This window comes from Ursus arctos, unplaced genomic scaffold (genome assembly GCF_023065955.2).
Source record: "Ursus arctos isolate Adak ecotype North America unplaced genomic scaffold, UrsArc2.0 scaffold_27, whole genome shotgun sequence".
NCBI lineage: Eukaryota > Metazoa > Chordata > Mammalia > Carnivora > Ursidae > Ursus > Ursus arctos.
The window spans coordinates 4,143,649-4,156,837 of record NW_026622952.1 but is presented as its reverse complement, the minus strand read 5'-3'; the positions used below and the strand labels follow the sequence as shown (position 1 = coordinate 4,156,837).

Sequence of the window (13,189 nt, the reverse complement as noted above, 5' to 3'; positions counted from 1 at the left end):
GTAATCAGTGAGTAGGGGCTAGAAAGCATGAGCCTATAAGAATCGCCTCAAGAAAGAGCATAGGATTAATAAGGTCAGCAAAGCCTTGAGTAATGATAATGCCAACATGAAGGTGGATTGTGTAATGTTGGGGTGCTGTGTTTGGCACCTAATAAAAATTAAGTAAAAATCCTTGCTGACGTAATAATAACAATTTTTAACAGTGAGGAAAATGAGTACAGTTTTAGTAGCCACAAAGGTGTGCCAGTAAACCCATAGTCATCGGCGGCAGATCACAGGGTCCTTCCGTGGGAAAGCTGGAGCAAGCAGCCACGGCCACAGCTGGCGAGCTGAGCACCAGCTCACCTAGAGATACCTTTCAAAGAAGCATCCTTCAGGAAGAGGTCGTGCTGGGCTCCTATCTGTCTTCCATTCCTCACGTCGGAGCCTTCAGCAAATCCTCTTGACTTGGCCTTCACAGTATGCCCACAATCTGATCAGCTCTCACCTAGTGAGGACCTTCATCATCTCTTGCCTGGATTATTTTGACAGCCATAGAACTAGTCTTTTTCTCCTCACACAATGGCTTGTCTCCTTAAAATGTATTCTCTACTAAGAAAAAGTTTGAATTATAAGTAAAATCATGTCATTTTTCAGCTCCAAATTCTCCAAGGCCACCTATATTCTACAGAGTAAAAGCTCAATCCATGAAAAAGCCTCAGAAGTTGTATTCAGTCTGTCTCCATCCTATTCCCACTGCCGTCTCCTCCTGACCTCACCTCCTTCCCCTCTTCTCTGGCCACTCAGCTCCAGCCGTACTGATCACCTGGCTGTTCTCCATGTACTCCACACACATTCTTATCTTCCGGCCTTTGAACTTGCTGTCCCCTTTGCCTACAGCACCTTTCCTCCAGATACCTCCACAGTTAACTCCCTCGCCTCCTTCAAGTCATTGTACAGTGTGGCATTTAAGAAGCTGCCCCTGAATATTCCAGGCAAATTTCAACCTTCCTCTTCCTCTCCTGTACAACTTGGCTTCGTTTTTATCCATAATAGGTATTACTTTCTGACATCATCTAGATTATAAATGTACATTTTTCTAGTATCTATTTCCTGGTAGAATGTAAACGCCATTAAGGTAACATAGGGATTTTTTGTTTGATTGGCTTGATTTGTTTGGTTTAGTTTCATTTACTCTTATATTTCCAATGCCTAAAAATGTTCTAGCTAAAAGTAGACCTTTATTAAATATTGGCTGAATTAATGAGTGAGTGAGTGAATGAATGAATACATAAGAAGAGTCTCTAATTCAATTTTCTAGTGAGGTACCTTCCCCACACTCTGTCCCCTTTTGTGTGTTCTAGACGTGATTTGACTGATTAGAGGAAATTTTGAAGACCAGCCCTGCTTCTCTAAGAGAGGTCTCTGGGGCACTCTGAAGTTGACATCTATCACTTGGTTGAATGTAAGTGCGCCACACCACTGGGGCACTGGCTGGCTGAATACTGTGGAAGTTGAGAAGAACAAATTTAAATTCTTCCAAAGAAGGTACTGCTCTATGTCCAGGCAGTGCCAAAATAAATATTAAAGGAAAACGTCAACTCACTCTTGTGAGTACAATTTCCATAAAGCACCTGATGGACTTTCCCTCCGACTTTTTAAAAAAATATGGATTGTTGATAGATACACAAGCCTAAGGAGATGTTGTCTATTGCTATTATTATTTTTATTAAACTACAATTTGGGGGCACCTGGCTGGTTCAGTCAGTGGAATGTGCGACTCTTGAGCTCAGGGTTGTGTGTTCGAGCCCCACATGGGGGGTAGAGCTTACTTAAAAATAAAATCTTTTTAAAAAAATAAAAATAAAAAATATATTTAAATAGATAAATAATAAAAGACAGTTTTATTCAGTGGTTACAGATGGGCTCTTGTACACAGTCTCTGAAAGTTCACAGTTTCAGGCTGTATCATGTCAGTGTTTGTGGGTGAACTCTCCTTTTATAATCAGATGTAGTCCAGATTGACGTCCTTGATTCTTTGGCTTTCTCTCCACAGCTGTGGAGGGGCCCTGGATGGGGATGTCCAAAGGACACGGGTGTGGGCTGCCAAATGTTTGGAATACACTTTAATGACTTCTCCGGGAATTAAAACTTTCCTGTAGTTAGCAGAAGCCTTTGTTTTGGTGGTTGTTTGGAAAGAGTTTGAGAGTCTATGCCACTTTGTTTGTGTCTTACCTTTGCCCTTTCCTGGTTTCAGCTATTTTTGGAAGATGGGCCCAAGCCTGTAAAATCCTACTGCCACAGATGTGGTAAAAAGAAATCCCCAGATCCCTGCTCCATCACTGAGCGCAGCTCTTAACATTTTGCATAAGAACAGGATATTGGCAACTCAACTGTTAAACCTGTCTGTGATTGTTCTTCCTTGAGATCACTCTGATGTCACCAGTGTAATTTGAGCCTGGAGCTTTTGTTCACACTTTAAATAGCAGTCCCGGAATGATTTTGCTACAGACTCTCTGGAGAGCCCGGGAGCAGAATTCCCGAAGATCCCCACATCGATGAAAGCAAAGCAAAGCCACCAAGCCACCATCATGTCCACCTCGCTGCGCGTCAGTCCGTCCATCCATGGCTATCACTTTGACACAGCCTCGCGTAAGAAAGCCGTGGCCAACATCTTTGAAAACATAGACCAAGAATCTCTACAGAGACTTTTCAAAAACTCTGGGGACAAGAAAGCAGAGGAGCGAGCGAAGATCATTTTTGCCATCGATCAAGATTTGGAGGAGAAAACACGAGCCCTGATGGCCCTGAAGAAGAGGACGAAAGACAAGCTTTTCCAATTTCTGAAACTGCGGAAATATTCCATCAAAGTTCACTGAGGACAAGAGGATGGATAAGGACGTTATCCAAGAATAGACATTTAAAGACCAAGGGAGTTTGTGAGACCCAACACATGCAGCATTTTGCGGCTGCCTCCTAAGCTTCTCTTCCATCAGGACGGCAGAGGCTGGAAAGGAACAGAACAAACTGGTTACAAAGACTCCAACCAATTTCACGCCTGTGCTGTTACAGTGGAAAACAAAATGCTTTCAGCAGGATTTGCAAACTCTCCCTGAGGGGAAGGGACTGATGCGCTGTCAGAGGAGAGTCTGGACGATGTAATGAGGACTGAGACTGAAGATAACAGAGAGCTGGGGAAGAATTGCGGCCAGAGTCTTTCTCAGGCTCCAGGACTTAAATTCAACCTGAACTTTGTTTCCTTAGCCGTACTGGGTAGGGAGAGGGAGGAGGGAGACGGGGAAACAGGGAGAGAGAGAATACTATGCCCCGATGTTTACTGAGTTTTTTATTTGAATGTTTCAAAATGTGGCCAAGCTTCAATGTGGTCTATTGGTATAGACTCTTAGAGATCAGTAATGGATTCTTTATTTGCATTTTTTACAGTGCCTGAAAAAGTGCACCACGAGGGTGTCAAGTTACAAATTAGCGATACTTTCAGCAGCTTAGTAAAACCCTTCTAGTTTGTAAAAGGTTTTTATACATTTCAAACTGGTTGCACAAAAGCTAAAATAATGGGGTCCTTCATAAATCCAAAGTACTGTGAAAAAATTTTATGATTTTTTTAATCTGCTAACTAATGCTAAAATATAATCTAATTAGATTTCTTACAGTTATTGCAGTAAACATTAGGAAGTGAGCATGATATACTAGTTTATGAAGATGCTATGGTTTTTATAATTTATTACACATGACAAATGATATGCAACCTTAATAAATTATTATAAACTTAGCTGCTCTTGGTCTGTGATGAATGGTCTCAAAGGAAAAAGTAAGGTGGTAAATATTTATTATGATAAACTTTTATAAACTATTATAAACATTTCTAACGGTTTTACTCTAAGAGTAAAATGTGCTTTTAGTGTAGCTTTACATTAATTGCCAAACTTCTTCAAAGCAAATTCTCACATCAAATATCTAGGAAGTTTCTCTGTCCCAACTTTAAAATATAAGATATAGGCATAGAAATTCATTGACTGACTCATCAACAGTGGTGTTTATGTGTCCACGGAGGGTGAGCTTTAAAAAGCTTTTTTTTCCTCCATATTTTTGGAATTTTTCCTCTGTGGCTCCAGGAGCTATGTACATTCGTACATTTATTTTTCCCAAAACAATATATTTTGTTTAGAGTCCAAATTATGATCAAGATTCTGTGGGTTATCAATGTTTATTCCATATAAGCCAATGTGGGAATAACATTAAAGTCACTCAGTTTATTTTCTCATAAAATTATAATAAAATCTTTCTAAGAAGGCATACGTCAATGCCTGCCGCCCTTTCCTAGCAAACAGAAATAAAATTTCCCAGAAATTAGGCATTTTGGAACATGTACAGAGGTTTCTGAAACTTGCTGATCAGAGTAAAACAAAACAAGTGAATGATCTAAAATCTTCTGGGAGAGTTACAAGCCAGGATTTTAAATAATACATTTTTAAAAAGGAAATGAAGTGGTCAAACCTATTTTCAAATGTTAATTGATAAGTTTACTGAAGATAATATAAAATCACTCCATCAGGAAGGAATTTTTTACAAGAGAACATCCACGAAAGCCACAAATTTATATGCAGAAGTACGTGCCTATGTGTGTACATTTTTCTGGGAGAAGTATCTATAATTTCTATCAGATTTGCAAAGACATTCATGACACCAGTATAAATTAAGAACAAAAGAGGAAGTGTTTGACAGGTGGAAGGCTCAGCTCATTTTGGTATTTGGGGATTACCAAAGCAGAGGCTCTAAAGGGGTCTTCAGCTCCATGACCTTATTTTCCCATGCTTGCAAACTGTGCTTGCTTAATGATCTCACCTGAAGTCTTCTTTGCCCATGCTAAGAATAAGCCTATTAGTGACACATTTTCTCTGTCTATCTAGGATCCCCAAAAGACATTAACAAACTGCTTGGGAAGGAAACTTGGTAACTTATTCCTCCAGGGTAGCTGCATATTCCTATGAAGACTTTCAACTCATTTTCTTTTTAAAGACTTCAAACGCATCTTGGATGCTGAACGTAGTCAAAAGGTTGAATTTATTACACTGATGCATAACTATATTCTCTGACCCTGTTGTTTTCAATAGAGAACAATGTTTGTCTTACTCACTTTGCAAATTAGCATGTATTGACTTAGTTTTCTTGCAGTATATTATCATTATTTTCTGATTGCAAGACTATAACACGGGAAACAAATTAGAAAGCAACTGGGATATGATCCACAACAGTGTGGAGAAGAATTCCAGTGGATTTTGCAGAAACATTCTGTCTTTTCCCTTCAGGGACAACAAAAGTTAAAATTGATGTGATTACACGAGGGTGATTTTTAGTTTCATAATGCTTTCATCTTTAATGTGAGGTGAAAATGAACATCATTAGGACAGGTACGACTGGTTCAGCTCAGAAATCGTTCTATGGCATGGGGATGGCCAAATGTATCTCAAGGCACCTCATTGCAATTGAAGATACAGAAGCAAAAACACAAAGGTGAAATAGGTTGTTAATAACATTTGTATTATTAGGATCATAATAATAGCAACTGCATTTCATTAGGACAGTTTTCTAAGTGTTTTTTAATGCACTAAATCACTTAGCACTGTCACAGTGTGTGTATAGTGTAATGTGTCTATAGTGTAATGACGCTGATGCCAGAGGAATAAAGTGACAAGCTCAAGAACACACCACTAATGAGGCCAGGAATCAAATCCGGGGATTCTGGCTCCAAAGCCTCATTCCCTGCCACAGGTTAGACTGTTTCTCTAGGAGAAACTTAGCTTCTCTTTTTTTCTATAAAATGACAATTACTTATATGCTAGTAAGTCAGAAAGACAGGAAGGCACGGCCTCTGAGAAATCACTTTTATCTGCTCTGTGTCTCTTTGTCTGTTTATTTGGCACTTGCTCTATATGGGAAAGCTTCATAGTTTAGTCATTTTAATTGTGTCAAGGGTTTTTAGATGTAGCCTTTCAAGTCTGCAGTTAAAATAACCCTTGGGTTAACACTTGGAACAAAAGATCACATCTAATGTCTCTTCCAGTTGCCAGTCAACATTTTGGGTCTCCATTCGCTCATTGGGGGAAATCAGAAAATACGGATTCATGATTTTATTCACTCAGAGTAGAGCTCCTCTGTTCATCACTGTGGCCCACGGCAAAGGCTGTTTGCTTTTGGATACTCCAACAGATGGGATTTACTGAGAAAGGGGCCCAGGATGGAGGAGTGACTGCTATTTCCCCCCATTGGTAGAGGGTAGTCAGAAGATGGAAAGCTTCCACTAAAGAACAATTAATGAAGCCATGGTCTAGGTGTTACATGGTCTTTCGGAGTACCTCAACTACCCTTCTAAATGCACATAGGGGTTTCCCAAGATGGCGTATTGCTTGGGCAACTCCCTCTCTTACACACTGAGAGTTGTAGAGTGAAACCAGGGTTTGTACCTTATACACTCATGCAATGAAAATGTTGTAGGCACCCATCCGTGGGCCCTCATGGTCAGAATGGATCCCTGTTCTCCTTATCAGAGGAGCCAGAAGTTTTTTCAAAATAAATATAATACAGTGGGATGTATGATAGGAGTTTAAAACGGGATGCTATGGGGGCACAGGTGCGTGTGTGTGTCTGTCTGTCTGTGTGTGTCCGTGTGTGTTTGTGGAAGGAGATGAAATCTAACACCACCTGGGGAGATCCTAGAAGAGTCCATGGAGAATTTTCAAAGTAGGATTTAGTCAGGAGAGTGGACAGAGAAAATTTTATTTCATCATCTGGGTATAACGTTTGCAAAAGCAAGAAGGCAGGAAAGAGTGTGAATTGGGTGAGACTCTCTAAGCAGTTCAGTATGGCTAGGGGCCTAAGTATTTGGGGTCAATAATTAGAAAGGCAACTGGGTTTTAAATGACAAGCTTGAGTATTAATTTTAGTCTGAAGGTAATAGAGAATCATTAAGGACTTTAATAGAAGAGTGACACTTACTGCCTAACTACTGTGTATCAGACCCTAGGAAAAGATATGATTAATATTTTGAAAAAATAATACATTCCTTTCTGTCTGGCTGTAGCCATCAGCTCAAAGGTAAGCAAACATGGGTGCTTACAAGCACATCCAGGAGCTATGGAGGAAGAGGCAATCAGACTTGTGTGGTACGTGATGGCCTCAAATGCCCAGCTCCTAAGGTTGTGACCTATAGCAAGTCTGCCCGTCATGGTGTTTGCCAGCTAGAGTTTGCCTCAAGCCTTCAGTCTGTTGCAGAGGAGCGAGCTGGACGCCACTGTGGGGCTCTGCGAGTCCTGAATTCTTTTTTTTTTTTAAGATTTTATTTATTTATTTGACAGAGAGAGACCGCGAGAAAGGGAACACAAGCAAGGGGAGTGTGAGAGGGAGAAGCAGGCTTCCCACCGAGCAGGGATCCCGATGTGGGGCTCGATTCCAGGATCCTGGGATCATGACCTGAGCCGAAGGTAGATGCTTAATGGCTGAGCCACCGAAGCGCCCCAAGAGTCCTGAATTCTTACTGGGTTGGTAAAGATTCCATGTACAAATTCGTTGAGGTTAACCTCATTGATCCATTCCATAAAGCTATCAGATGAAATTTGGACACCCAGTGGATCACCAAACCAGTCCACCAGCACACGGAGATGCGAGGGTTAACACCTGCAGGTGGCAAGAGCCATGGCCCTGGAAAGGGTCACAAATTCCACCACGCTATTGGTGGTTCTCACTGTGGGGCATGGAGAAGACACAATACTCTCTGGCTCCATCTTTATATTACTGCTAATGTAAGTAATGTTTGCAAAATCCTGACCTAATAAACAATTTAGAACAACAACAAAAAAAAAAAAAAAAAGAAAGAAAGGAAAGGAAGGAAAGGAAAGGAAAGGAAAGGAAAGGAAAGGAAAGGAAAGGAAGAGAGGAGAGGGAAGGGGATGGGAGGGGAGGGGAAGGGAAGGGAAGGGAAGGGAAGGGAAGGGAAGGGAAGGGAAGGGAAGGGAAGAAAAAAAATATATAATGCACTCACTGTCTAGCAGCTGAAAACATGGGTAGATTCTACAGTGATTCTTCCAGAACTCTGTTGCTTCACCATTGGTCTACTGAGGTGAAAAGTCACAAGGGACGTTTGCCGCTTAATAATCAATGCATAGCTGTGTGGAAACTGAGGGTGAAATGGAAAGGGTAATGAGGAAAAGGGTTGTGAGACCAGATCTGGGGAAACCCCAACTAGTATATTCACTATTACATTTTTATGAAATTATAACCGTGTTGGACATTATAAAGTCTTATTATTTAACAGATATAAAGAAATGGCTACTAAGCTCTCTCTTCACTTAAATAACTTTTCTACAAAGTTTCCAGATATTTTAAGTGATTATTACAGACATGCACAAATGTGTTCTATTTTAATGTATGCACCCAAGGTTAGCAAAACTGTCCAAGAGAATTTTAGAAATAAACATCCTCTTCCAATATGGGTTAGCAATGGTTCAAAAAAAATCAGGAACACTTTTGTTGAGTAGTCAGAAGAGTTTTGTTGTAGCCACCTTCTTCCTCCGTCCCCCCCTTACACACACTGGCTCCCTGGGTGCATGTGTACACACACACAAACACACACATGCTTACATAGACACATACACACACATGAACACACACGTATGCACATTCACACATATACACACATTGACATATACGCATACACATTTACACAGCACACACATATATGCACATACACGCATACATACACACACATGCGTGCACACACATACACACGCACATACATACACCACTTACAGTCCTAAGAGAGCATGAAGTTTGTGCTCTTGAGCCTCTATGCCCTCATCTGTGGACAGCAGCAGCCTGGTGTTGAGCAAATACCACCAGATTGAGGCAGGAGTTCTGGGGTTTTTCCCAACTGTGCCTTAAGCCAATTTCTTTCTTATCTCCAGATTTCATCTGTAAGGGGGGAAAAAACTTAGATCCGACTGGCCCATGTCTGTGACCTCTTCTAGATCTCAGATTCGACATAAATGGGAGCTAATAACTCTACCACCATGCACGGTAGGACTGCTTACTGAATCAGGTGGTATTCCACCTGCAGCAGGAATTTCTCTTAAATAAAACGAAAGTGTAATTAAAAAGTGTTGATCATTAATCATGGTTGCTGAAGGCAGAATGTGCGGAAAATAAATTTCTGTGGATCCTTCTATGTTTTTGAAGAGCCTACGTCTTTTCTGTTTGGGGGAGCCCAACCCGGGGTCAGCTGGTAATAGTTAGACACTCCAACATCCATGCAATGATGGAGCCACGGAGACAATCTCGGCTGTAGGTAAGAATCATAAGCTACAAGTTCAAGTTCAAGGTAGTATTTTAAAAATACAGATTTCTGGTTCCAACCTCTCTGGGCATGGGGCCTGGTGATGGGTGGTCTTAGGAAGTTCCACGGTTAACTGTGAAGAACAGCAGGTGTGGGGGACCACTTCTTATGTTACAGTGAGATCTTCTGTTGATGGCAATTGTAATGGAAGACTTAAAAATGATTTGATTTTTGGCATTAGTTAGAGTTTTCCTGCTATATTAATTCTATCCTTGATTGAAAAATCATGACCAAGTAAGGACTTATGTTAAGGAGAGTATAATTTCTCTTGAATTTTCTCTTGCAGTGCGTATAGATGATTTTTCTGTGATTTCTTTCCTTAGATTTCAGTCTGATATTTGTCTACTTTGATACTTCTAAGTTTTACCAGGAGAAAATCTTCTGCTTCCTCTCACTACCTTCTCTTCTTATTCTCCTGCAATTTGTCCATATTTATTATTTATGCCCAGGTTTTATCATCAGAAAGATTTGGGAGAATCCCACTGATCCCAGAAAGCCCATGGGAGCCACAGTACATAGAAGGGCTATTTAAGAGCATCTTTCCTGACTGATAAATGTGGAATACCTCCGCAGTGCAGTTGTTTGCAAACCTACTGTTATCAGAATCTCTTGGGGAACATTTTAAAATCCAGGCCCCTGGATTTAATGACTCAGAATTTCTGGGGCTGGTCACCTGCTATTTCTGTTCTTAAAACACTCCCTAGGTGATTTTGCTGCAAAGTCAGTTTGAGAACCACTGACCTAGATTAAAGTCACCAACTGTGTGCAGTATGAGCACGTGGCTCATTTTAAATCATCCGTGTCTCCCCAGGCACACTGTAGCCTTCAATACATTTTTGGCTAAACAAACTGTTGACCCAAGATGTTACCAGCGCCTTATCCTGTAATTTGTTATTTCTATTATCTCTCATCTAATCAAATACCATTATTTTCCCTATGCTCATAAATTCTAAGAAATCCCCCAATCACCATTAGCTCAACTTCCGTAAGGCACATGATCTTAGCAATAACAATACATTCTTCAAATGAATAGAAGGACTTTCTCCCCGCTAACTATATTTACCACATGCCTGCTATCCTAGAGAATTCATTTCTCCGTCTAGACAAGAAATTCTTTTAAAGTTAGTCTTAAAAAAAATGTGTACCACTCATCACTAACAATCTTATAACTTAGCATACTAGCATTTAATAAAACACCTCCTTCCTAACAGCAATGATCCTCCACTGAGAAAATGTGGTTTTAATTTTAAGGGGTGGGTAGGCAGAAGAACAGGAAGATTGAAACCCAGGATAAGGGACATCTGAAATTAGTAAAGGAGAAAATGACCAGAGGTGGTGGTGCTCTAAGAGAAACAGCTACTCCCAACTTTTCCTGGTCTTGGTGGTCAGATGGCTAGATTGTTCGAGGTGCAGTGCAACAGACAATAGAAAGACAAACAGCCACACGCAGGGGATAAGAAGAGCTGGATTAGAAAATTCTGCCTCTGCCATTTACTAATTAGGTGTAAATTTTGAGTAAATTATCTACTCTCTCTCAGCCTTACTTTTTCATCTGTAAAACAAGGATAATACCTCCTTCCTGTATCAGTCCACATGGGCTGTCATACAAAGTACCACAGACTGGGTAGCTTAAACAACAGAACATTTCTTCCTTCACATTTCTAGAAGCTACAAATTCAAGTTCAAGTGGCAGCAGGGTTGGTTTCTTCTGAGGTTTCTGTCCTTGCCTTGTAGATGGCCATCTTTTCTCTGTGTCATCACATGAGCTTCTGTCCCCGTGACTTGTTCTTCTCTTTTTCTAAGAGCAGCACTCATATTGGATCAGGGCCCACCCTAAAGGCCTTTTCTTCACTTAATCACCTCTTTGAAGGCCACGTCTCCAAACAGTCACATTCTAAGGTTCTGCGTGTTAGAATTTTAACATATGAATAGAGAGGGAACACAATTCAACTCATAACACCCCCATACTTATTTCTCTTGATTGTTGTAAGCACAAGATAAGAGAATGTATGTTAAAATGGCCAGAAGTTAAGTACCTACAAGGGTAAGATCCTTGGGGACAGAGATGGTGCTTTGCTTATGGTTGAATATTACGAAGCATCTACCACAGAGCCTAACATGAGGTAGATACTTAATAAATGTTTGTTGAATGAACAAACACACGTCACGTAAACATAACATGTTTGTTTGATGTATCAACTTATTAGTCTATGAAATGAACATGCAATCATCTGCATCCATTTTGTCTCCTTAGCATCTCCAAGAACAGCAGTCAACAGAGGCCCGTTCGTGTTAAGTAACTGAACCGTGGCATGAGCCATAGCTCATGTTAAGAGAGATGCTGGGAAGGCGTTCTGCCCTGGTGCATTTCTGCCACTAAGCATGTTGTTTGCTTTTCATTATACATGAATGGCTTCAAAATGTTCAGTGGAAGTGAACAAGTTCTCTGAACATCTGTGAACTGAGTTTGCTGATCATGTCTGGTTCTGTTGTTCTTGACATAATTTTGTATCTCTAGTTAGGGGTCAGTTTTCCTCCATTCTCCTTCTAGCTTCAGAGTCCTGGTCTAACCAGTCACTGCCACAACTCTGGCATTCCTTTGGGTGAGTGTGAATTAGGGAGGGGATGATACTAGGAAGGTTAAAAAGTCCCACATGATAAATAGACTGAACACAGACTGAGCTGGGCACAAAAGCAATTCTATATATCTTACCTTACATAGCAAGGATTTCAGAATGAATAGAACAGACTTAGAGAGTTCCAGAATCTGTGCATGAGTAGTGTGGAAGCCTTTGTGGAATAAAGCCTGCAACATATTTTTAGGAACCAAATGCCATGACTATTCTCTAATTTCAATTGGGATATATACATATACATACACACACACACACACACAGAGATATATATATATATATATATATATATATATATAATTAGGATCATATTAATGTGACAATAAACAATCATTTAATAAAATAAATTGACTAAAATAAGTCAGCCAAGGGGCGCCTGGGTGGCACAGCGGTTGATTGTCTGCCTTCAGCTCAGGGCGTGATCCCGGCATACGGGATCGAGTCCCACATCAGGCTCTTCTGCTATGAGCCGCTTCTTCCTCTCCCACTCCCCCTGCTTGTGTTCCCTCTCTCGCTGGCTGTCTCTCTCTGTCGAATAAATAAATAAAATCTAAAAAAAAAAAAAAAATTAAAAATAAAATAAAATAAAATAAAATAAAATAAGTCAGCCAAGTAAATGTGGGATAATATATAGCAAAATAACAATCTGAGTATCTGGGTTTTTTTTTTTTGTTTTTTTTTTAAAGATTTTATTTATTTATTTGACAGAGATAGAGACAGCCAACGAGAGAGGGAACACAAGCAGGGGGAGTGGGAGAGGAAGAAGCAGGCTCATAGTGGAGGAGCCTGATGTGAGGCTCGATCCCGTAACGCCGGGATCACGCCCTGAGGGGAAGGCAGACGCTTAACCTCTGTGCCACCCAGGCGCCCCATGAGTATCTGGTTTTTAACTTTAAATTGATCATAGTCCTATCGGGTAGGCATGAACTAGTATTATCTTTTTTATTCTACACACATTTGGATGTTGAAGATATTGGCACCTTCACCTTTCTCATGGGATCAAAAGGGCATGTGATTCTTCCATGAGTACCTAGCCTGGCAGATGGATTCCTCATCATCCTTGAAAGATGTCAAGACTGGGATCTTGTATCTCATTGATGAGATTTCACACCTATTTCGGTGAACCTTTATTCTTTTACAGCTTTTTCTTATTTTAAAACTGATGTAAGAA

General features: G+C 40.4%; 1 protein-coding gene across 1 annotated transcript; it reads left to right on the top strand.

Annotated features, from left to right (window-relative positions):
• The first annotated feature begins 2,142 nt into the window (after positions 1-2,142).
• TCIM (transcriptional and immune response regulator) lies at positions 2,143-3,769 on the top strand. Its single transcript, XM_026485661.4, has one exon. It carries the CDS (start codon positions 2,538-2,540, stop codon positions 2,856-2,858), a length of 321 nt encoding a protein of 106 aa, XP_026341446.1. The 5' UTR covers positions 2,143-2,537; the 3' UTR covers positions 2,859-3,769.
• Positions 3,770-13,189: the final 9,420 nt, after the last annotated feature.